General features: G+C 36.7%; 1 protein-coding gene across 18 annotated transcripts in view; it reads right to left on the minus strand.

The window, feature by feature from the left end:
- The window catches only part of NR3C1 (nuclear receptor subfamily 3 group C member 1), a 488,758-nt gene that overhangs the window by 25,076 nt on the left and 440,041 nt on the right, over positions 1–23,641 (minus strand). For 9 of the 18 annotated variants that reach the window (XM_035277201.3, XM_078352754.1, XM_078352740.1 and 6 more), the window contains exons 3-4: positions 13,344–13,513; positions 8,705–8,821 (exon numbers count right to left, since the gene is read on the minus strand). In XM_035277201.3, the coding sequence (XP_035133092.1) occupies positions 8,705–8,821; positions 13,344–13,513 (287 nt within the window). 18 annotated transcript variants of the gene reach the window in all.

The following is a 23,641-nucleotide window of genomic DNA, read 5'->3' on the forward strand; positions in this document are numbered from 1 at the left end:
ATCAGACTCACAGCAGATCTCTCAGCAGAAACCCTACAAGCCAGAAGAGAGTGGGGCCAATATTCAACATCTTTAAAGAAAAGAACTTTCAACCCAGAATTTCATATCCAGCCAAACTAAGCTTCACAAGCGAAGGAAAAATAAAATCTTTTGTGAACAAGCAAGTAATCAGAGATTTCATCACTACCAGGCCTGCTTTACGAGAGCTTCTGAAAGAAGCATTATACATAGAAAGAAACAACCAGCATTAGCCTTTCCAAAAATATACCAAAAAGTAAACAGCATCAACATAATGAAGAATTTACATCAACTAATGGGCAAAACAGCCAGCTAACATCAAATGGCAGCAATAAACTCACATATATTATTATTAATCCTAAATTTAAACTGACTAAATCCCCCAATCAAAAGACACTGCCAAAACCCATCGGTATGCTACATCCAGACCCATCTCACATGCAAGGATACACAAAGACCCAAAACAAGGGGATGGGGAAATATTTACCAACCAAACGGAGAGCATAAATAAATAAATAAATAAATAAAAAGCAGGAGTTGCAATTCTCGCCTCTGATAAAATAGATTTTAATCCAACAAAGATCAAAAGAGGCAAAGAAGGTTATTACATAATGGCAAAAGGATCAATGCAACAAGAAGAGCTAATGATCCTAAATATATACACACCCAATACAGGAACACCCAGATACATAAGACTTATAAAGAGACTTAGACTCTCACACAATAATAGTGGGAGACTTCAACATCAGTATTAGATAGATCAACGAGACAGAAAATTAACAAGGATATCCAGGACTTGAACTCAGATCCAGAACAAGTAAACTTAATAAAACATTTATAGAACTCTCCACTTTAAATACATAAAATATACATTCTTATCAGTACCACATCACACCTACTCACAGGTTTAAATGAAATATTGGTTGGCTACTTGTTTGTTATTTTCTTCTCTCATTTTTTCCTGTCTCCATTATTAAGCACAATTATTGGTATAAAAGAGGTTTTCAATACCCATTTTTAGACTGCATTCTAGCCTGGGCAATAAAGCAACACTCCCGTTTCTCTCTTCCTCTTCCTTTTTCTTCCTCTCCTTCATTCTTTTTTTACTTTCTCTTTTTTTCCAAAAAACAAACAAACAAAAAAACAACAAAAGTTGAAGTTGGTGATATTCGTGTTAACATTAAAAAAAAAAAAGAAATATATTGGTTTGGTTCAGAAAGGCAGGACCACTCAAAGTGGGGGCTTCCAGGCTACAGGTGAATTTAAACATTTTCTGGTTGACGGTTGAGTTTATCTGAAGACCTGGGATCCATGGAAAGGAGTGTTTAGGTTAAGGTAAAGGATTGTGGAGACCAAGTTTTATTGTGCAGAAGAATCTCTCAGATGACAGACTTCAGAGAGAAAGCAGGTTGTAAATATTTCTTATTAGACCCAAAAGGGTGCCTGGCTATTAGCTGATTATCTAAAAAAAAAGAAAAAGAGAGAGAGAAGGGGTTTTGCCTGGCGTAGAATGCATATTTATTAACTCCACATTAGAACAAAGAAGAAAGAGTAACAAGCTGGAGGATTTTTTAAAAAAGCATTTTCTATGACTCAGTTTGTAATTGATTTCTATTTATATTTAGTCCTAAATGAGAAAACTGATGTTTCTCAGAATACAGTTCATAAAGTGCTAGTGAACCTAATTGTGCTGTACTGACTAGAGCAAAAAATAATACTAGTAAATTTTCAAAGTATCTTCAAGAAAGGGTTAATTGAACTGAATCATTTAAACAATCACTATTTTAAAGCAATTTAGTTATTAAAATTTTACTCTAATATAAATTCCTGACCCATTGGATCATATAGTAGATTGGCAGTCAATGTAGGATCTCTACAGAAGTGTTCATGTGTCTGTGGTAATAATACTTCCTCCATAATAAAAGTAGATAAATCTTATTTAGCTTAAAACCTAGTTAATAGAAGTTGGTTACTTGAAAGGATAAACAAGACTGATAGACTGCTAGTTAGGTTAACAAATTAAAAAAGAGTGAAGACCCAAATAAACACAGTAAGATGAAAATACAAGAGATTCCACAGAAATAAAAAAGATCTTCACACTATTACAAGCACCTCTATGCACACAAAGTAGAAAATCTAGAGGTAATGGATAAATTTGAAGAAAGGCTTTAAAACATCTTAGGGTTTATGCACGCGTGCGTGTGTGTGCGGGGTGTTTACTATGAAAGAATCATTTTTGTTTTCAACTAACCCCTGTATATATAAAGCCATTATTTGGAGTATGTATGTGTAAATGGAAACACATAACCTCCCTAGATTTTGAACCAGGAAGAAATGGAAATTCTGAACAGACCAATAACAAGTTCTGAAATTGAATCAGTAATTTAAAAAAAACCTACCAATGAAAAGAAGCCCTTGAACAGACGGATTCACAGCCAAATTTTACCAGGTATACAAAGAAGAGCTGGTACTAATCCTACTAAAACTATTCTAAAAAAGCTATCAGGAAAGACTCATCCCTAACTTATTCTACAAGGGAAACAACATTCTAGTACCAAAACCTGTAGAGACACAATAACAACAAAAAAGCTACTGGTTAATATCCCCAATGAACACTGATGCAAAAATCTTCAACAAAACACCAGTAAACTGCATCTAGCTGCACATCAAAAAGTTATTTTGCCACAGTCAAGTAGGCTTTATTTCTGGGATGCAAGGCTTGTTCAACTTACGCAAATCAATAAATGTGATTCATCACATAAACAAAAAAAATACAATCATCTCAAAGATGCAGAAAAAGCAAGAAAATCCAACATATCCATGATAAAAATCCTTACCACACTAGGTATGGAAGGCACATACCTCAAAGTAACAAGAGCCATCTATGACAAACGTACAGCCATCATACCAAATGGCAAACGCTGGAAGCATTCCCCTTAATGCAGTAAGACAAGGTTGCCCACTCTCACCATTCCAATTCAGCAGAGGAGTATTGGAAATCCTAAGTCAGAACAATCAGGTAAGAGAAAAAAATAAAAGGCTTCCAAATAGGAAAAGAGGTAATCAAACGATCTCTTTTCACTGACAATATGGATCTATACCTAGAAAACCCTGAAGACTCTACCAAAAGGCTCCTGGAGCTGATAAACAACTTTGGTAAACGTTCAGGATTTAAAATTATTGTACAAAAGTAAGTAGTATTTCTATACACCAGTAATGTTCAAACTGAGAGCCAAATCAAGTATGCAATTCCTTCATTTTCCAGTGCAGTTAGTTATCTTTTTTGAAATAGTTGGTAATTGATAGCTTTTACCTGTTAAACATAAATGCGTAGCAAGCAAATGAATTTAAGAGGACTAAACTGGATAGGTGTGCATAAATGAAACCCTTGCATTGTTTAATACTAAAGTTGAAATGTGGATTAAGAAAAACTTTCATTAATAAAAAATGTCTTTTAAGTGATGTTTTTACTGATTATAATTTCTTTTTAATAATTAAAGGTGAAGAGCAAAAAAATGCAATCCCATTTATAATAGTCACCAAAAGAGTAAAATACGTAGGAATGCCATCTAACTAAGTTAGTTTAAGATTTTTCCAGAGAGAACAACAAAACACCGCTGAAAGAAATCAGGAATGACACAAACAAATGGAATAACATTCCATGCTCATGAATTGGTACAATCAGTATCTTTAAAATGGTTATACTACCCAAAGCAATCTTATAGATTCAACACTATTCCTATCAAACTACAATGTCATTTTTCACAGAATTAGCAAAGAGCATTCTAAAATTCATATGGAACCAAAATAAGGCCCAAATAACTAAAGCAATCCTAAGCAAAAACAACAAAGCTAGCAACATCATATTATCCCAATCAAACTATATTACAGACTACAGTAACCAAAACAGCATGGTACTGGCATAACACATACACACACACAATGGTACAGAATAGAGTCCAGAAATAAAGACACACACATCTAATACAGCCATCTAATCTTCAATAAAGTTGATAAAAATAAGCCATGGGGAAAGGACTCCCTATTCCACAAGTGGTGCTGGGATAACTGGCTATCCATGTGCAGAAGAATGAAACTGGACTCCCTGGGGCCATACAAAAATTAAGATGAATTAAAGATGATGTACATGTAAGACCTCAAACTATGAAAATCCTAGAAGTAAATCTAGGAAATAACCTTCTTGACACTGGCCTTGGGAAAAAGAATTTGTGACTAATCCCCAAAAGCAACTGCAACAAAAACAAAAATTGACAATGGTACCTAATTAAATTAAAGAGATCCTGCACAGCAGAAAAACTATCAATGGAATAAACAGATAATCTACAAAATGGGAGAAAATATTTGCAAACTATGTATCTGACAAAGCTCTATATCCAGAGTCTATATGGCACTTAAACAAAACAAATAAATTAAGCAAAAACAACCCCATTAAAAATGGGCAAAAGACATGAGCAGACACTTCTGATAAAAAGATATACATGTAGCCAACAAACATATGAAAAAATGCTCATGATTGTTAATCATCAGAGCAATGCAAGTCAAAACCACAATGATGCCACTGTGGAAAGAAATCTGGAGATTTTTCAAAGAATTAAGAATTTAACTACGATTCAACCTAGCAATCCTATTGCTGGGCATATACCCAAAGAAAAATAAATCATTCTGTCAAAAAGACACATGTACCCATATGTTCATCGCAGCATGGTTTGCAATAGCAAAGACATGGAACCACCCAGGTGCCCATCAACAGTGGATTGGATAAAGAAAATGTGGTATTTATATGCCATGGAATACTATATAGCCACAAAAAGAATGAAACCATCGTCCTTTACAGCAACATGGATGTGACAGGTGGCCAGTATCCTAAATGAACGAATGCAGAAAACCAAATACCGTGTTCTCATTTATAAATGGGAGCTAAACATTGGGTACACATAGACATAAAGATTGGAACAGACACTGGGAAATACAAGAGGAGAGTTAGAGGAAGGGAGGAACATGTTAAAAAGCACCTGTTAGGTAAGTTAAGCTTACTTCCTGGATGAAATGTTCAACTGTACTCCAATGAACACAATGTATCTTAGTAAGAAACATGTACATGCACCCCCAGAATCTAAAATAAAAGAAACTACTAGATTTGGTTTATGAACTTAAAAAATTAGTTTAAATAATATTTGGTAATAAATCTGATAATGCCATCTTTAAGTTTCATTTGACTGTTTATGCTAAAAGTAAAGCCATACTTTGGATTATAATATACCTTAAAATGAAATGAACATAAAACATTTAGTAACAAGAGAAACGCAAGTTAAAAAAAAAACATTTAGGAACACCATTGCAAAACTTATCTGTTCTTAAATGCTAGGCACTTTAAGCAGTGAAGTCCACTCCCTTAAAATAAATCTTGAGATTTACTTGGTATGAAGCAAGAGTATCAAAATAGAGCACTTGCAGTCCTAAGTTACATTTATGGAGAGACTTGGGCAAAGTTACTCTGGGTCTATCACTGAAACTGCTTGGCTTAGGAGAAGTAATCTGATGAACAAGAGAGTATTTGTAAAGGTTGAAAAAAAAAGTGTGAAACACATGGCTCATCTATATTGTAAGTATTAGGGTCTGCCAAAGATTTCTGGTGCTCACACATACCATGCCAAATGAAGGTTTTATATATACTGGGGTTAGTTCAATATGAAAACGGTACTTTTACAGTAAAATAACACACACAAACCCTAAGAACTGTTTTAAGGCTTTCTTTCAATTTATCTACAAGTAGAATTGGATCAACTATATGTGTCACATAGTAGATATTATAGTATTAAATAACAAATTAGAATTTTGTTCTACTACATAGTATAAAAATGGATATAAAGTAAATCATGGCCCTACTCAAAGGTGTTTTTAATAATTTGAGGGTCCAAAAAAGTAGAAGAATATATATAAAAGACTAATATGTAGTAGTTTTGAACAAATACCAATTTTTCCACTACCTGGATATGTTATATTGACAACTTATAAAAGCATATAATTGGTTGTGATTTTTAATATAATATTTTGAGAAACCACAGCTTAAATTTCATTCATGTAAGAAAAATTTCTGATGCCCAACAAAAAGATAATTATACCATCACTGAAAATGGCAGTGATGGTATAATTAACAGAAAAATCAGATGTCAGTCACTATCTTAGGTCATCTTCTACTGCAGGAAGGGCAAAGGGCACTGCAATTGATATTAAACGGTAAGATAAGAAAAAAATAGACAAACTTAATAGCCTAGTCCATCAATATCATTACTTTGTAGTTGATATATCTTTTTTCTCTTGATGAAAGAATTCCCTTTTTGTTTGGATAGGAAGAAATTGCCCAGAAAAACATTATATGCTTAAAGCTCCAAGATCTTAAACTTTATATGTATTCAGAAAAGCACGTAAAAATGTTACTGGGTAAGCGACCACAATATATTAGAGATATGACAGAATTTTATTTGGCTTTGTCCTTTGAGCTTCATTCAAAACCTATTTCTAACTATAAAACTGCTAAGATGAAAACATGCATATTAGAGATAACTGGGGCCAGAGAAAATAAACCAAAGGGCGCTAAAAACTCATGTGCCTTAATGTATATTTAAATGGTCAAATTATATTACATTCACAGGATATTAGAGAGCAGAAAGAAGAAACTAAGTAAAATCTGGGCAGAGATCTGGTATTTAAGAAAGTGGGGAATACTGTTTGTTATATAAACTACCCTTGTGGAACTGAAAGCAACCTTCTGTGTGCATTTTTTAATCTCTGCAGGTTTTGTAACATCTACAAGAAAGTGGGCAGCTATCATTTTATGAAAATCAATGTTTAACATGCTGGCACTCTACAGTCAAGTTTAAATATCCTGGTCAAATGTAGATAAAGTTGTGTGTGTGGTTTGGGGAACTAGAGTCTTCATAGTCATACCCATAAATCTGTTTAACAAGATGTACACACAGTGTGTGCTCAATAGCACCAACAATTAGTCTCTCGTATCAGAAGAACCACATAGGTCAATTGCAGTGGCTCACGCCTGTAATCCTAGCACTCTGCGGGGCCACAACAGGGGAATCACTTAAGGCCAGGAGTTAGACACCAGCCTGGGCAACATAACAAGACCCCTTTGTCTCTACAAAAAAATTAAAACAAAAATTTTTAAAAATCAGCTGGGTGTAGTAGTGTGCATCTGTAGCTCTATCAGGTAGGAGGATGGCTTGAGCCCAGGAGTTCAAGGCTGCAGTGAGCTATATTCATGCCACTGTACTCCAGCCTTAGTGACAGAGTGAGACTTTGTCTCTAAAATAATAATAATCATCATAAAAATCATCATCATCATCATCATAAAAAGAACCACATGGTTCCCATTCTCAGTACTGCCATCTCTTATCTGGAGGACTGCTGTTAATTTAATTGGTCTCTCTACGTAAGATTTGTCTGCAAAATACAAACCTGATCATGTCTCTGCCCTTACTTTTCATCTACCTAATTCCTACTCAGCTTATAGATTTAAAATTCAATGTTACTTCTTCCTTGACTTCCAAGACAGAACTAGGTGACCTTCCTTTTGTTCCTGTGGCCCTATGCCCTCTATGGTGGGCCATGCTCTTTTGTGACTGACTTTGCAACCTAGCTAGTAGGCAAACTACTAGAATACAGGGACTATTTTATTCATTTTGTATCTAGTGACTTGCCTCAGTACATACTTGCTGAATAAAAGTGCTACTGTCACAATAAATAATAAGCATATGTGTTATCAGATCACCACTACCTTCACAGAACTTGCCATTTCAACCAGAACGGAATTCCAAACATTGAAAATTTTTTAATGCTGAATCAGTGTTAATTATACAACTTGTTACATAAACGTGGATATGAAACTCTTAACTTATAACTAGTTTCAGGGTTTTGTTTTTGTTTTTTTCTTTTAAAGATAGAGCCTCGATCTGTCGCCCAGACTGGAGTGCAATGGCACAATCTCGGCTCACTGCAATCTCTACCTCCTGGGTTCAAGTGATTCTCCTGCCTCAGCCTCCCAAGTAGCTGGGACTATGGGCGTGTGCCACCACGCCCAGCTAATTTTTGTACTTTTAGCAGAGACGGGGTTGGCCAGGATGGTCTGGATCTCTTGACCTCGTGATCCACCCACCTTGGCCTCTCAAAGTGCTGGGATTATAGGCGTGAGCCACTGCACCCAGCCCAGGTTTCCTCTTTACTTCAAAACCAAAACAAAACCCATCCAATTCTTCCTTGAGGGTTTCTTTTCTTGCAGATCTGTAATACAACATAGATCTCCAAGTAAAAGGTGTGCTTTAGAATGCCAAAAAGAAAAATGGACATGTAAATATTATGATACAGAAACATTTCCAACCCTAGGGATAGTTTTCATTATTACATAATTTCCTTTCTTTGTATATAGTCTGGCTGTACTGAATTCAGTGTGTATAAGAAGAACTGGTGGATAAACTTTTATTCATGAAAAAATTTCTGATTTTTATCAGGCAATAATATGATGCTAGTCAATATACTAGCATATATACTGAACTGACTACATTATTACATCTGTTCACTTGTATCCCTCAAAAGTAAAATGATAGATTTTTATACGCTACAGAGACAAACAATTGTTTTCATGTATTTACGTTACCTTCCAGGTTCATTCCAGCTTGGAGACATTTTCGATAGCGGCATGCTGGGCAGTTTTTTCTTCGAATTTTATCGATGATGCAATCATTCCTTCCAGCACACAAATAATTGTGCTGTCCTATATGGAATAAAAGGTACTATTAACGTTTCACAGGTCTTCAAGGATTTTTTTTTTAATGGAGAGCCTCTATCTGTTTTTGTTTCTGGTGGAATATAACCAAGGCGCCCACAGGTATTGATTAGGGAGGTGTTCCTGCCTACATTACCATTATGAGGTTGAGAGGTCAACAACAGAGAGTCTCCGTTTTTCTATTCAACAAACTGAAAACTGTTCAATAAAAAACCTTACTGCAGTACTCATATATAGAAGTACACAAATCATAAGTGAACCACTTAATAAATTTTTACAAACCAAGCACGTTTATGTAATCAGCTCTCAGATCAAGAAACAAAACAGTCTCCAAACAAGCCCCCTTTCTGCCCAATTCCACCCACTACCCACAAAGGGTAACCACTTTTTTGATAAATTATGTTTTAAACTGTTTGATAGATTGTGTTTTAAACAAATAAGAGTTTGGGGTAGATGGTTAACTGTATCAGGTTCAATTCTTTGTAAAGGATAGGCCACAAAATTGACCACTGGACTATAATTTACCTTTGTTTAGAGCTGCTCTCCAATGCCAATTATCTGTACCAGCTGTTTCAATTTCTCTTTGTACTCTCTAAGTTTCCTAGCTTCCCTACTTGGACACAAAATGGAAGCACTAACCCAATAATTCTATCTTCTATAAAGCAAAAGTAGGATCAACAGATACATCCATAGTTGAAGCAGTTATAATACAAAAAAGTTATGCCCTACAAGAATATCTCTAAATCATTGTCCTACAATTAATGGAAGAAAAAAAAGAAAAAAAAATTCCAAAGTTTTGTTTATATCCGACTGAAAAGTCAGGATGTGCATATTATGACAGTATTGATTTCTTTATCCCAGGTATGTCTTGCGCACAGCTAAGAATCTCAGCTATAGGATCAGAGGCACTGTATGTTCATCAGTTAAAGATAGCCCTTTGTGGTTATTAGCATGAAGCTGGGCAAGTCTACCTGTTACTTATGTATAAAATGAGGAGTTTTAACTAGTATTCACTATTTTGCAACACATGGCCACGTACAACTAATAGTCATTTCCTGTCAATCCATTCATGCATTCCTTGACTCATTTATTTATTTTTAGACAGGTTCTTGCTCTGTTGCCTAGGCTGGAGTACAGTGGTGAGTCGTAGCTTCTTTCAGCCTGAATCTCCTGCTTTAGCTTCCTGAGTAGCTGGGACTACAGGCATGGGTCACCATGCCTGGATAATTATTTTTTTTCCTGTAGAGACAATGTTATATTGTTCAGGCTGGTTTCAAACTCCAGGCCTCAAGGAATCCTCCCTTTTTGGCCTCCTAAATTGCTGGGATAACAGGTGTGAGCCACTGTGCCCAGCCAATCTCCCTGTCAACCCTTCTGATAAGTAAATAAGATATCTTATTTTGGAGTTCCTATGTCTTCTACTACTTGGTAAATTGTCTTTCTTACTAATAGAAAGATGAAGAGTCTTCAAGTCAGCTAAAATTTTGTGACATTGTTTTGTTTATACGGTATTTATTTTTGTGGTTAAAAATCTATTACTGGCAGGTCATTCTGGTTTTCTATTTATGTTAGGTGTGGGAGTCAGCCTCCAAGATGGCTCTCAGTGATTCTGCCTCCTTGTATGCATGCTCTTATGTAGTCCCTTTCCATCCTTTACCAGGATTGGTCTGTGTGGCCAAATATGGCAGAAGTGATGGCATGTTACAGGTGAAATTGCATAAGAATAGACAATGGTTCTTCTGCATTGGTCACATACTCTCTTGGATCACTTGTTATGGGGGATGTAAATTATAACATTACTCATGTTACTCCACAGAGACCACAAGGATGCCAGCTTTGGCTAGTGTTGTAGTCCCACCTATTAATTAAGAGTCAAAAGTAAAGCCCATTCCTGCCTAGTACAAAGCTCTGAATAAAGTGCAACATCTTGCTAATAACCATATTATACTATGCCAAGTCTGGGGCATAACCTATAATTCTACCAGGTATTAAGAATGGAATGCTGGCCGGGCGTGGTGGCTCATGCCTGTAATCCCAGCACTTTGGGAGGCCGAGGCGGGTGGATCACAAGGTCAAGAGATCGAGACCATCCTGGTCAACATGGTGAAACCCCGTCTCTACTAAAAATACAAAAAATTAGCTGGGCATGGTGGCGCGTCCCTGTAATCCCAGCTACTTAGGAGGCTGAGGCAGGAGAATTGCCTGAACCCAGGAGGCGGAGGTTGCGGTAAGCCGAGATTGCTCCATTGCACTCCAGCCTGGGTAACAAGAGCGAAACTCCGTCTCAAAAAAAAAAAAAAGAATGGAGTGCTAAGTGTATGATATAAATAATGCAAGTTGCATCATTATAATTGTTTAAGAAAGTGCTCCAAAATACATATCTGGGCTTAGAAGCATGTTTCTATTGTGTCTTGATAGAAAAAAAACAGAAGAATTGCTGAGTTAGGTTATCAAGGGAGTGCAGAATTTTAGAGCTTTAAAGGGCCTTTGAGAACATTAAAATCCAAATAAAGGAGGAAACAGAGCAAAGACTGACTTAACCTATTCTATATTTTAACCTTTCTTATTAATCATGTAATCTCACCATCATACTTTACTGAAATACATAAATAACGAACATTTTAATAGTATAGTTAATATTCAATTAAATTTTACCTGAAATCAAGTCTAGGAATTTAAAAGCAGGGATTAAGCACAGAGGCATATGGCCTGCGCTGGTCTTCTGTAAGGGAGGTGACTTTGTTTTCTGTTCTGATTGCATTTGGATGCTTTTATGTAGGGCATGTGTGCACTCCTCCCCACAACTGTACTGTATTTAGCCAAAATGACACATAGTTGGTCTCCATAAGCATCTGAATTTATACCATTTTAAAGAACAATTTTAGTTCAAATGGAGGAAAGTAAACATTTTTAATAGCATATTTTTTAAGGTTTCATTGTGAATTTCACCTTCAAAAATCAATGTGTCAATATTTATTATATATAGCATAGATGCTCTTTAAGATGTATCTTTAACTGTTTAATTGTTTATAAACCCATTATAAGTCAATAGTGCATTCTTTGATTTAAGATACTTTCAATTCACAATCAGTTTATCTGAAGTCGACCCCATTGTAAGTCAAGGAGCATACTGAATGCATATCACTTTCCCACTATCATAAAAGTTGAAAAGTCATTAAGTCAGGACTGTCCGTATCACTGCATTTATATCATGGAAATACTTGAGCAGTTAAGAAATCGAGGAATAAGGTAAAGTGATGACATGGAGAGGGTTCCGTCTTTTGCGTATGTGTTAAATAACATCCAGTTTATCAGGTGCATTGCACTAAGTAGGGCTGGGCTTTACCTTTGACTCTAATCAATAGGTGGGACTACTACACTGGCCAAAGCTGGCATCCTTATAATCTTTGTGGCGTTAACAGGAGTAATTTCATAATTTGCTAACATAGTCTTTGTTTTACTTTTTAGCAAATATGTTTGCTAAAAAGTAAAACAAAAGAAAATGACTCATCTAACTCTCATGGATATGCAAACACACATGAGACAAATAATAATCCTCCTACAGTGAATGAATAATTATGTTCCTTTAAAAATACAAAGCAGGAGGCATCACTCTACCAGACTTCAAACTATACTACAAAAATTAATATAATCAGAGCTTTAGGCCATGCTGCTTTCAAACTGCTTTAGAAATAACTAAATTATATGACTACTTTTTCCAAGAGGAGTCACTGGTAATATTAGGAAATTTCAGACTCTCTTCTAGTAAGTTTGCTATGGAATAAATTTCTCCTTCTTTAGGAGATAATGCTGTTGCCCTGTCAGCAGTCTGAATCTATAGCAAAGTAAGATTTGTATTATTACAACATTTATATAGTGAAATCGCCTTCACTAAAATACCTTTCCTGACCTCCTCATGCCGAGTTTCTCTCTCCCTCTCCATATTATAATCTCTGTACCATGTCACTGTTAACACATCTTTCACTTCAGTGGACTGTGACTTCCCAGAGGGCAAGGATGGGGTCTTAATGGTATTTATTCCACTTAGCACAGTGCCCTGACTTAACAGAAAAAAAAAATGAATGAGAAATGAAATGAATGCGTTTTTTTCCTATCACAGTTCTCACTGTCACTCATTTTTGCCAGATCAGTATAGGTGGTGACTTTAAAACCTATTAGTTTATAGGAAGTTAAAGCCCATAATTTTAATACATGAACATTATGGTATGCCCAAACTTAACACCATCATTTCATATGATAGCACTTTCTTAATCGTGTTACCTTATGTTCCCTGGCCAAACTCATCGACTTATACTTTTCTATTTTATTCTACATCTTTTTGCGTTGTTGTTTGAATAACTTCCTGTCCATCAGAGGACCTAGGAGCCATCTTCCTCTCCCCTAACTGTTATTTAGCCTTCATAGGCTTTGCATATAATGGAAATTTCAAAATCCAACTTGGGAAATGGTAACCAAGAAGAGGAACAATAAAACTCTTCAAAACACACACTACCTTCCACTGCTCTTTTGAAGAAAACTTTACAGCTTCCACAAGTTAAGACTCCATAATGACATCCTGAAGCTTCATCAGAGCACACCAGGCAGAGTTTGGGAGGTGGTCCCGTTGTTGCTGTTGAGGAGCTAGATGGAGGAGAGCTTACGTCTGGTCTCATGCTGGGGCTAAAGAAGGAGAAGAACAGTGTTATGATTTTATTGTCAAAGGAATATCAAAATATAGTTATCTTAGCTTTTCACTTCATAGTCAGAATGCTTACACTGAACTCTGGCTTCAAGTGGTAGCAGGCACTAAAATATTCTGTCTAAATACATTCAAATAATATTATATTCTTCTTTTAAATAAAAAATGAGGTCATTTATTTTGAAGTATCTCCAAAATAGAATGGTGTGGTTTTGCTTCACTTCTTTTTTTAGATGCTTAGGATTTATTTTTATAATCACCTTTATTAAGGTGTCACACACAATAACATTTACTGTCTTCTAAGTCTATTTTTTTCCTAATTTTAAGATCTTATACAGGCATCTTTTAAAATTCAATCAAGTATCATTACAATTCTACTCATGTTTCCTATTAGAGTCAAATATTTTTTACAGTGTTAAAATTTGGTCCCATATCTCTCATTCCTAATGTCATCTTGGCTGAAACTACAATTTCATATGATTCAGAAAATACTGATTCAGAAACATTATTTTCTATAACCTTCCTGTCTGGCTTGCAGTAAGACTGGACAATGCACTAGGCTTCCAACAGTGAGTACCATTCTGTACACTCCACGCTAAGACTATTTGGCCAGAAGAAAAAGATAGAAATGTGAATCTGCTTCTCTTACTAGGTCTCTAACATTTTTCATTTTCTCACCACAGAGTGCAGGTCTAGTGATCACTAAGTGTTTAAAAGATAATTTGTTGTTTAAAAAATTTTTAATCTCAAAAGTTGAAAGAATTGTACAATGGATATATATATTTTTTACCAATATTCAACAATTCTTAACATTTTGCCATATTTGCTGATAAAGATATATTTTTATAAACCAATGAAACAGTGATCTTTTTATTACAGGAGGAAGAATTAATTACTGCATTTCACATTAAATGACACAATGATTTTCAACGTTGTATCCTCCTAAGGAATTTTCCTCTTACGTGCTGATTTTAGAACCAAAACTGTATTATGCAGCCAAAATGATTTTCTAGCCTTCTGCTTATAATTAGAGACTGCCCATTCCATTTTTAGTCATGTTCTTAAGCAAATCTTCAAAAACATGGATGCTGACAACCTGTTGATTCTGGAATTCTTTCATACTAAAGTCTGTTTTTTTTTATCACCTATGCAAGTTCAGAAACATAACAGTACCTCTCTAAACTTTTCTGAATTTGCCTTTTCTCTAAAAAAGATGGCACTTAGAAATAAACTTAAATTGGATGTTAGTTGTCTCTTTGTCATCCTTTATTATCTCATGCTTTTATTTATTTCAGCCAATAACAGTAGTAAATTTCAGTTACAAATATGTTTAATTCACAGAGCAAAATAACTTAAAAACTTTTACTAGTTATCAATCTGGTTAAAAATTGTATTTATTAAGTAACATTTTGTTGCTGTCCTTCTGTTTAGGAATAAAAGTTAAAAGGTAATAATTGTAGAATGACAATTTCTTCTATAAATGTTACCTTAACTAATTAAGCCAGTAAATCCAATAGCTCCCCCTAAATTCTATCCTCAAATGAAGCTTCCTGAACCTTGCCAACTGTCTGTTTACCTAACAGACTTAGTCAACGGGACAGCATTCCCACCACCCTAATTCTGGGAAAAGGCCCAGGGTTTCACATTGTCCTCTGAACACTGTTAAGAAGAATTTCTAGATGCTTCCGTGTTACAAGGCAACTGATTCCCTGCTAGATTTGGGCGAGTGGACTGACTACATATTGAAAGCTGTAACAGAAGACAATAACCTGAAATGACTTTGCTGTAGGTCTGGCACATGCCACTCCTGATCAATGGAAACTTGTGACTAATGTAGAGGAGCTGCTCTGGGCCAGAGTTTTACAGCAAAGTAGGAAGGTCCTGGAACAGTGAACTGTGCAACAGTGTGTTGGGGAAGTAAAATGTTCCCTGGCTTCTATTCTGAAGATGCTCCTATTCCTGCTTAGCCAATCTCTGTGACCTGACATCTATTTTTAGGGACCAACCAATTGTTTGTATATTAGTTTATAGAAAATGAGTACATTGTTTAAAGGTTAGAAGAGTATTCTGTAATGTTTCCCCAACCAATTATGTATACACACATATGCATATATACTATATATTTATATTTTAAATAAGACTTTGGGTACTTTGTAGTTTTAGCTCTCAATACCCCTGTGAAAATGATGTCATCACCCCTGGATGCAGTCATCCAGGCAGTGGCAGATAGATGATCAGGGAGCCTGTCTATGGTTAAACTGACATGTTTTAGATCCCAGCTGTATCACTTCACAGCTTCTGTTACCTTGGGTAGGTATCTACTACTTTGACCCCTGAGTTTCCTCATCAGTAAACTGGGAAGGATATCACCTGTGTACGTGTGTTGTGAAAATAAGATAATACACAGAAAATCTCATACAAATCCCTGCTTTTAGCAGGCACTCAATACATGTTCCTTTTTCTTTTTCAGGAACACTGAAGATTTTATGACGAAGCATTATATAAATGGAAGGTAATATTAAGTCTAAATCCCAGGACAGTATTCCCAAATTCTTAGAACTTAGAATATATGCAAAACATGTTTAAGCCACTCAACTGTATGCTACGGATGACAAGGGAAAATAAAAATGAAATAACAAATGGACTGATAGTACAGTAGCTAAAAATCTGGAACCTAAATCAGGCTTTTGGCATCCCTTCAGGCAGTCATTCTGGGCTACATCAGATAAGAATTGAGTACATGGAAAGCTGCCAGATGTACCATAGACATCAGTGGAAAAAATCAATTTTTGTCACAGAAATAAGAGGACTAAGATAGCTATAATGAACACCATTGGAGAAAATGGATGAATGCTAAATAGCGTTCAGCTGCAAGGGCTAGGGTACAACAAAATAGTTAGAACTCAAGAGAAAACCACATGGAATTGACATCTATAATTAAGGATACATGGCTGAAGGAACCAAAAGTATACCACAGTAAGAGTACATATTTTACCCGCTTTGAATGGAAAAGCTACAATGTCCTGGTCTTAAGGGCATCATTATCTGTAATAGTTATTGATTGCTCAATGTGTGTTTACAGCTGTGCCAAACATTCTGAGAACGTTAAGAAGTCCCATTATGCTACGGTGCTTGCTTTTAAGTGAAGAACCCTCAGAACAAAATGCCTTGTTCCAGGTAAATACCTGAATGCCGGTGGTTCCCAGTCAGAATGGCGAATGTGGTAGAAACTGAGTAATTCCTGAGACTGAGTTTATGTTAGAGTTCAGAGAGAGAAAACCATCCATAAAGCCAAATATTTCTAATTAATTTTCTTGCAGGCAAAGCAACTGATACAAGGAGGATTATGGGTGAAACAGTCATGGATGGATTATGAGTTAATTACACAATTTGAGAAGCATATTCAGGCAGACACTTCCTGGCACCTGAATAAAAGCCAGGCACTCTGAGGATACAGAATCATGCTACAAAAGATAGAGAACCTTGAAACTCTGGTCTAGGAAGGAGTACCAGAATATTTTGAAGCCGCCTCTTGTGTCTCAGTACTATTATGGAGAGATTCAGCTTTACATACAGACAAATCTGGGTTCAAATCCTAGCTCCAGTGCTCTAACAGCTGTGTGACAGTGGCTAGCTGACTTAACTTCTATTCCCTTATTAGTGCCAATTTAGGAGTTTGTGAGGATTATGTATATTAGAGTTATATAAACCATTGTTACATACTTGGTGATCATCACACAATAGGTCTCTACCCTTCCCCCAAGGATTATCTTTTCTTCTCCCCCTGTAACTCCTTCCTTTCTGGAGGATCTTAGGGAAAGAGAAGTGCTATTGCTTTCTCCCTGAGCCTGGAGAAGGTTCATGGTCCTCAAGAAACTTAAGTTCGGGTAATTATAGATTTCCTTTTTTGACTACACCAAAATTTCACAGTTTAGTTTTTTTAAAGGTTTTAGTGTGGCAATGTGGAATCCAAAACTGTTAGCAATGAACTTTTGATTAATTGTTACATTGAAATCTGTTAATCTATCTTTCACTTTGAATGTATCTTTTACCCATGCATAATTTTGTAATATCATGCATTAGTCATTTGGAAAATATTGGTTCACTGAGTTGTGCAGATCTTTCAAATGTTGACATAGTTCATTATATAATATAAAAGAGTCGCATCTGTCAAGCTCACAGCGGCAGATACAAGTCTTCAAAAATTCTAATTTTTGCTTGAAACCTATATTTTATCAGTTGGCAACAGATACTTTGTTTTCCTTAAAGTGCTAAGTTTACTTCAGTCATTTTTTGGAAAATCTCGCCAAATACCCAAGGCTGAACTATACTTTATCTCTCATGGTATTCCATGAAAAAAGGTGGGTTGTTCAACTCACAGTTTAATCTTATACACACTTTTCTTTGAGACAACTATCAAATGCTATATGTGATATAAGTAGATTATGCATCTTCCTTTTTGTCACAGTGATGTGAGAAAAACCACATGTATTTAAGGGTTGAGATTTAACAGAATTTTTTTTTTTTGCTTCTTCAAAGACTGTAAGTGCATGGCAGTGAATACAGTAACTACTATACACTAAGATACCAACAGTTTTACTCGTCTTTGTTTTTGTACCATCAGTGCAAATGTCAACACAATGAAATGGCAAATATAGTATGTGTTACTGTGAAAATAGTCTGCCATTTCAGGGGAGACTCCCAGGGCCTCATGGACCACACTGGACGAATTGCTGTTATGGAGACTAGTAAGGTGAAGACTTTAAACCAGATAGGTTACAAATCATAACCTAACTCTACAATGTAATAGCTAGGTGACTTTTAATCTTTCTCAATCTCAATTGCCCTACTGGTAACAGCAGTGGTACTGTATGTGACAAAAGGATACAGTGTTGCTTACTAAACTAGAGCTGTACCTGACAGAGAAAGGGACAGAGTTAATAAACTATTACCCGAATGACATGATTGGCTTAGTCTTCAATTTAAGTGAATTAATCAGCAGTTTTTCAGTGTAATGTAAGAAATCTATTTGTGGGAAGAAAACAAAGATATTATCTCCTCAGAAAGCAAATATTAGTTAATATGGGAAAAAATTCCAGAAATACAGCTGTGAAAACTGGAGTTATTCTTTGCAACTACAGATAGAATGGGTATATTCTCATTGGCTTGTCAGTTTTTGTCCAAATACCGTAGCACAGTAGTTCTCAACAGGGAGCAATTTTGCTCCCTAGGAGACATTTGACAATGTCTGGAAACACTTGGTTATCATGGCTGGGGAAATGCTATCGGCATCTAGTGAGAGGAGGCGAGGGATGCTGCTAACCACCCTGCAAGGCACAGGGCAGCCCTCACCACGAAGTATCCAGCTTCAAATGTCAATAATGCTGAGGTTCAGAAAACCTGCCATAAAGTTTTAAGCAACATAAAGTGGAAAAGGAAAAAAAAAAAGGACCAGACACATTTGAAAATCTTTTAAACTATGCTTAAAAATGCAACAACTGCACTGCTGAGGCAGCCCTAAACAATCCATTTTGAAGTCCAATAGGAGATTCAAAACAGAGCTGAAGCCAAGCCATGGACTATACAGGTTTAATTATCAAGTACAGGATTGGCTTGAGCCAGACATTTCTTTTTCCCTCTAGCACTAGCACTAAAAGGTAGTTTTTACACATTAAAGTCACCTGCACTTTTCTTATCTTTGTTCATTAGGAAAAATGTAAATACTCAGCTGCACACACCAGGTGATTATATTTTCTGATTGTCCATTTATCTCTGTATTAGCTAAAGGATTACTGATTTGTTTGATAATAAGCTATGGAATAGTTTTCAAATCAAATAGAAAAATGCTTTAGGGGAAGCCTTTCACAATATTGCTGTTAAATGGTTTTAGCAGAACACATTTTATCTTATTTAGCAAGCCAAAGACTGATTATTCTCTTTGCTTTGCATTTATTGAGAGGGTTTGTATTGGTTTCAACGTTAGATTCATATTAAGATAGTTCATCCAAACTGCATCATTTATATTCACTCATCTTAGGGAGAGGGTTACAGCAATAAAGCCTATACATTAATAGATCAAGATAATTTTCGTAAAGGATTTTTCAGACCTCTGAGATGCCAGTGGCCTACTACTCAGTATCTCTGGGATTGGTTTCCTTGATTGTAAAAATGAAGACAGTTGTGTCTATATCCATATTAATATAAAGGAAGGAAAAATGACCCCCAGAACCAATGTCAACCTGATTAAAAGCCACACTCCCCCTTCCTTCCCTCAAAGGTTTAATTCTTTAATTCTTAGCTTCTCAAATTGAATTGTATGTCCCAGAATTCCCATGTGTTGTTAAAGGGACCCAGGAATGGGGAGATTGTAGGTAACTGAATCATGGGGAAGTTATCATGCTGCTGATAACTTCCTGGTTCCTCTGTCATGCCAGTATAGTAAATGAGTTTCTTTTGCTATCTAAATTTCCCTCAAGTTTTGATGCTGCTGCTCTCGCTTCACACTCAGGTTCCTACGTATTCACTGAATAACTTAAAGGAGTAATTTTAGGTACAGGACTCCCCACTTATCTGTGGTTTCCCTTTTGACAGTTTCAGTTACCTGCAGTCAACCACAGTCTGAAAACATTAAATGGAAAATTCCAGAAATAAACAGTAAGTTTTAAATTGTGTGCAATTCTGAGCGATGAAATCTTATGCCCTGGAATGTGAATCATCCCTTTGTCCACCATATCCACACTGGAGACACTCCCTGCTGGTTAGTCCCTTACTAGCCATCTGTATTAGTTGATTTTCATGCTGCTGATAAAGACATACCCCAAAAAACTGGGAAGAAAAAGAGGTTTAATTGGACTTACAGTTCCACATGGCTGGGGAGGCCTCAGAATCATGGTGGGAGATGAAAGGTACTTCTTACATGGTGGTGGCAAGAGAAAAATGAGAAAGAAGCAAAAGCAGAAATGCCTGATCCTCATCAGATCTCGTGAATCTTATTCACTATCATGAGAATAGCATAGGAAAGACTGACCCCACGATTCAGTTACCTACAATCTCCCTGTTTCTGGATAGCTTTAATAACACATGGGAATTCTGGGACATACAATTCAAGTTGAGATTTGGGTTGGGACACAGCCAACCCATATCATTCTGCCCCTGCCCCCTCCAAATCTCATGTCCTCACATTTCAAAATCAATCATGCCTTCCTAACAATCCCCCAAAGTCTTAACTTATTTCAGCATTAATCCAAAGGTCCATAGTCCAAAGTCTCATCTGAGACAAGGCAAGTCCCTTCTGCCTATGAGCCTGTAAAATCAAAAGCAAGCTAGTTACTTCTTAGATACAATGGGGGGTATAGGTATTATGTAAACACAGCCCTTCCAAATGGAAGAAATTGGCCAAAACGAAGGGGTTACAGGGCCCATGCAAGTCTGAAATCCAGAGGGATACTCAAATTTTAAAAGATCCAAAATGATCTTCTTTGACTCCTGGTCTCACATCCAGGTTATGCTGATGCAAGAGGTAGGTTCTCATGGTCTTGGGCAGCTCCACCCATGTGACTTTGCAGGGTACAGCCTACCTTCCCGCTGCTTTCATGGGCTGGCATTGAGTGTCTGTGGCTTTTCCAGGTGTGTGGTGCAAGCTATCAGTGGATCTACCATTCTGGGGTCTAGAGGGTGACGGCCCTCTTCCCACGGCTCCACTGCAGTGTCCCAGTATGGACTCTGTGTGGGGGCTCCAATCCCACATTTCCCTTCCACACTGCCCTAACAGAGGTTCTCCATGAGGGCCCCACCCCTGCAGCAAACTTTTGCCTGGGCATCCAGGTGTTTCCATACATCTTCCACAATCTAGGCAGAGGTTCCTAAACCTCAGTTCTTGACTTCTGTGCACCCACAAGCTCAACACCATGTGGAAACTGCCAAGGCTTGGGACTTCCACCCTCTGAAGCCATTTCCTGAGCTCCACTTTGGCCCCTTTCAGCCACTGCTGGAGAAGCTGGGATACAGGGGACCAAGTCCCTAGGCTGCATACATCATGAGGACCCTGGACCTGGTCCACTATTTCTTTTTCCTTCTGGGCCTCTGATGGGAGGGGCTGCTGTGAAGGTCTCTGACATGGCCTAGAGACATTTTCCCCATGGTCTTGGGGATTAACATTAGGCTCCTTGCTACTTATGCAAATTGCTGCAGCCAGCTTGATTTCTTCTAAAAAAAAAAAAATGGGTTTCTCTTTTCAACTGCATTGTCAGGCTGCAAATTTTATGAAGTTTTATGCTCGGTTTCTCTTTCAAAACAGAACGCTTTTAACAGCACCCAAGTCCGATTTTGAATGCGTTGCTGCTTAGAAGTATCTTCCACCAGATACCCTAAATCATGTCTCTCAAGTTCAAAGTTCTACAAATCTCTAGGGCAGGGGGAATATGCCACCAGTGTTTTTGCTAAAACATAACAATAGTAACCTTTGCTCCAGTTCCCAACAAGTTCCTAATCTCTATCTGAGACCACCTCAGCCTGGACCTTATTGTTCACATCAGTATCAGCATTTTGGTCAAAGCCATTCAGCATGTCTCTAGGAGATTCCTAACTTTCCCATATTTTCCTATCATCTTCTGAGCCCTCCAAACCTCTGCCTGATACCCAGTTCTTTTTTGTTGTTGTTGTTCTTTTTTTAATTTTTAGAGACGGGGTTTCACTATGTTGGCCAGGATGGTCTTGATCTCTTGACCTCATGATGCCCGTCTCGGCTTCCCAAAGTACTGGGATGTCACTTCCACACTTTTGGGTATCTTTTCAGCAACACCCCACTCTACTGGTACCATTTTACTGTATGAGTCCATTTTCACACTGCTGATAAAGACATACACAAAACAGGGAAGAAAAAGAGGTTTACATGCACTTAGAGTTCCATATGGCTAGGGAGGCCTCAGAGTCATTGGGGGAGGTAAAAGGTACTTCTTACATGGTGGTGGCAAGAGAAAAATGAGGAGGAGGCAAAATTGGAAACCCCTGATAAACCCATCAGATCATGTGAGACTTTAACTATCATGAGAGTAGCAAGGGAAAGACCAGCCCCCATGATTCAATTACCTCCCCCTGGGTCCCTCCCACAACACATGGGAATTTTGGGAGATACAATTTGAATTGAGATTTCAGTGGGGACACAGCCAAACCACATCACCATCGGTTACCAGTTGGACTGCCATGGTATCACAGTGTTTGTGTTCAAGTAACCCTTATTTTACTTAATAATGGCCCTAAAGCCCAAGAGTAGTAATGCTGGCATGCTGTTTTAATTGTTTTATTAATAGTTGTTGTTAATCTTTTACTGTTCTTAATTTATAAATTAGACTTTAACCATAGGTATGTATGTATAGGAAAAACAACATACATATAGGATTTGGTATTTTCTGTGGTCTGTGGTTTCAGGAATGCATTGGGGGTTTGGGAACCTATCCTCCATGAATAAGGGGTGGGGCTGCTATATTTAGTAAATAAGGAAAACATTTGTAAGCTTATCCCTAGAAGTTCAAGGAGGTAAGAAACAGCTTTTAGAATTATATAAAAGTTACTAGCAGACATGTGCAATACAGCCAGTTAGATATAAAAATTTAAGACTGAAAAAGTTTTCAGTAGGTTAAACAAAATATCCCTTTCACAATAATCATCATATTGGAAACTGCTGACTTGGAATTCTGTATGTCAAGCTGCATGGCTAGGTATATTACATAAATAAATTATCTCAATTTTCACTGAGTTCATCTTACAGATAAGAATACAAAAATTAGGCCTTTTATTTGCCCAGTGTTACATTATAAGGCACAATCTGGATCCAAATTCAGCTCTGCCTAACTCCAAAATCCATACACCTCACAACCTTGTGACTACTGCCTGGAAGGGGCCTGCAGAGCTTAATAGAGTTTTTAAAGATTATATGGGTCACCTGACAGTGTTAAGGTAAGGTTAAACATCAAAGTTAATTTATGTTTTGCCTCTTCTATCCTTTGTATCACAATGGAGCACAAATTATAATTAAGAGACACAAAAGCATTTGGCCACTTCCATTTCTTTCTTTAGATACTTAATATGTTGATTTAAGTCTTAAATGAGCA

Source organism: Callithrix jacchus, chromosome 2, assembly GCF_049354715.1.
Source record: "Callithrix jacchus isolate 240 chromosome 2, calJac240_pri, whole genome shotgun sequence".
Classification (NCBI taxonomy): Eukaryota; Metazoa; Chordata; class Mammalia; order Primates; family Cebidae; genus Callithrix; species Callithrix jacchus.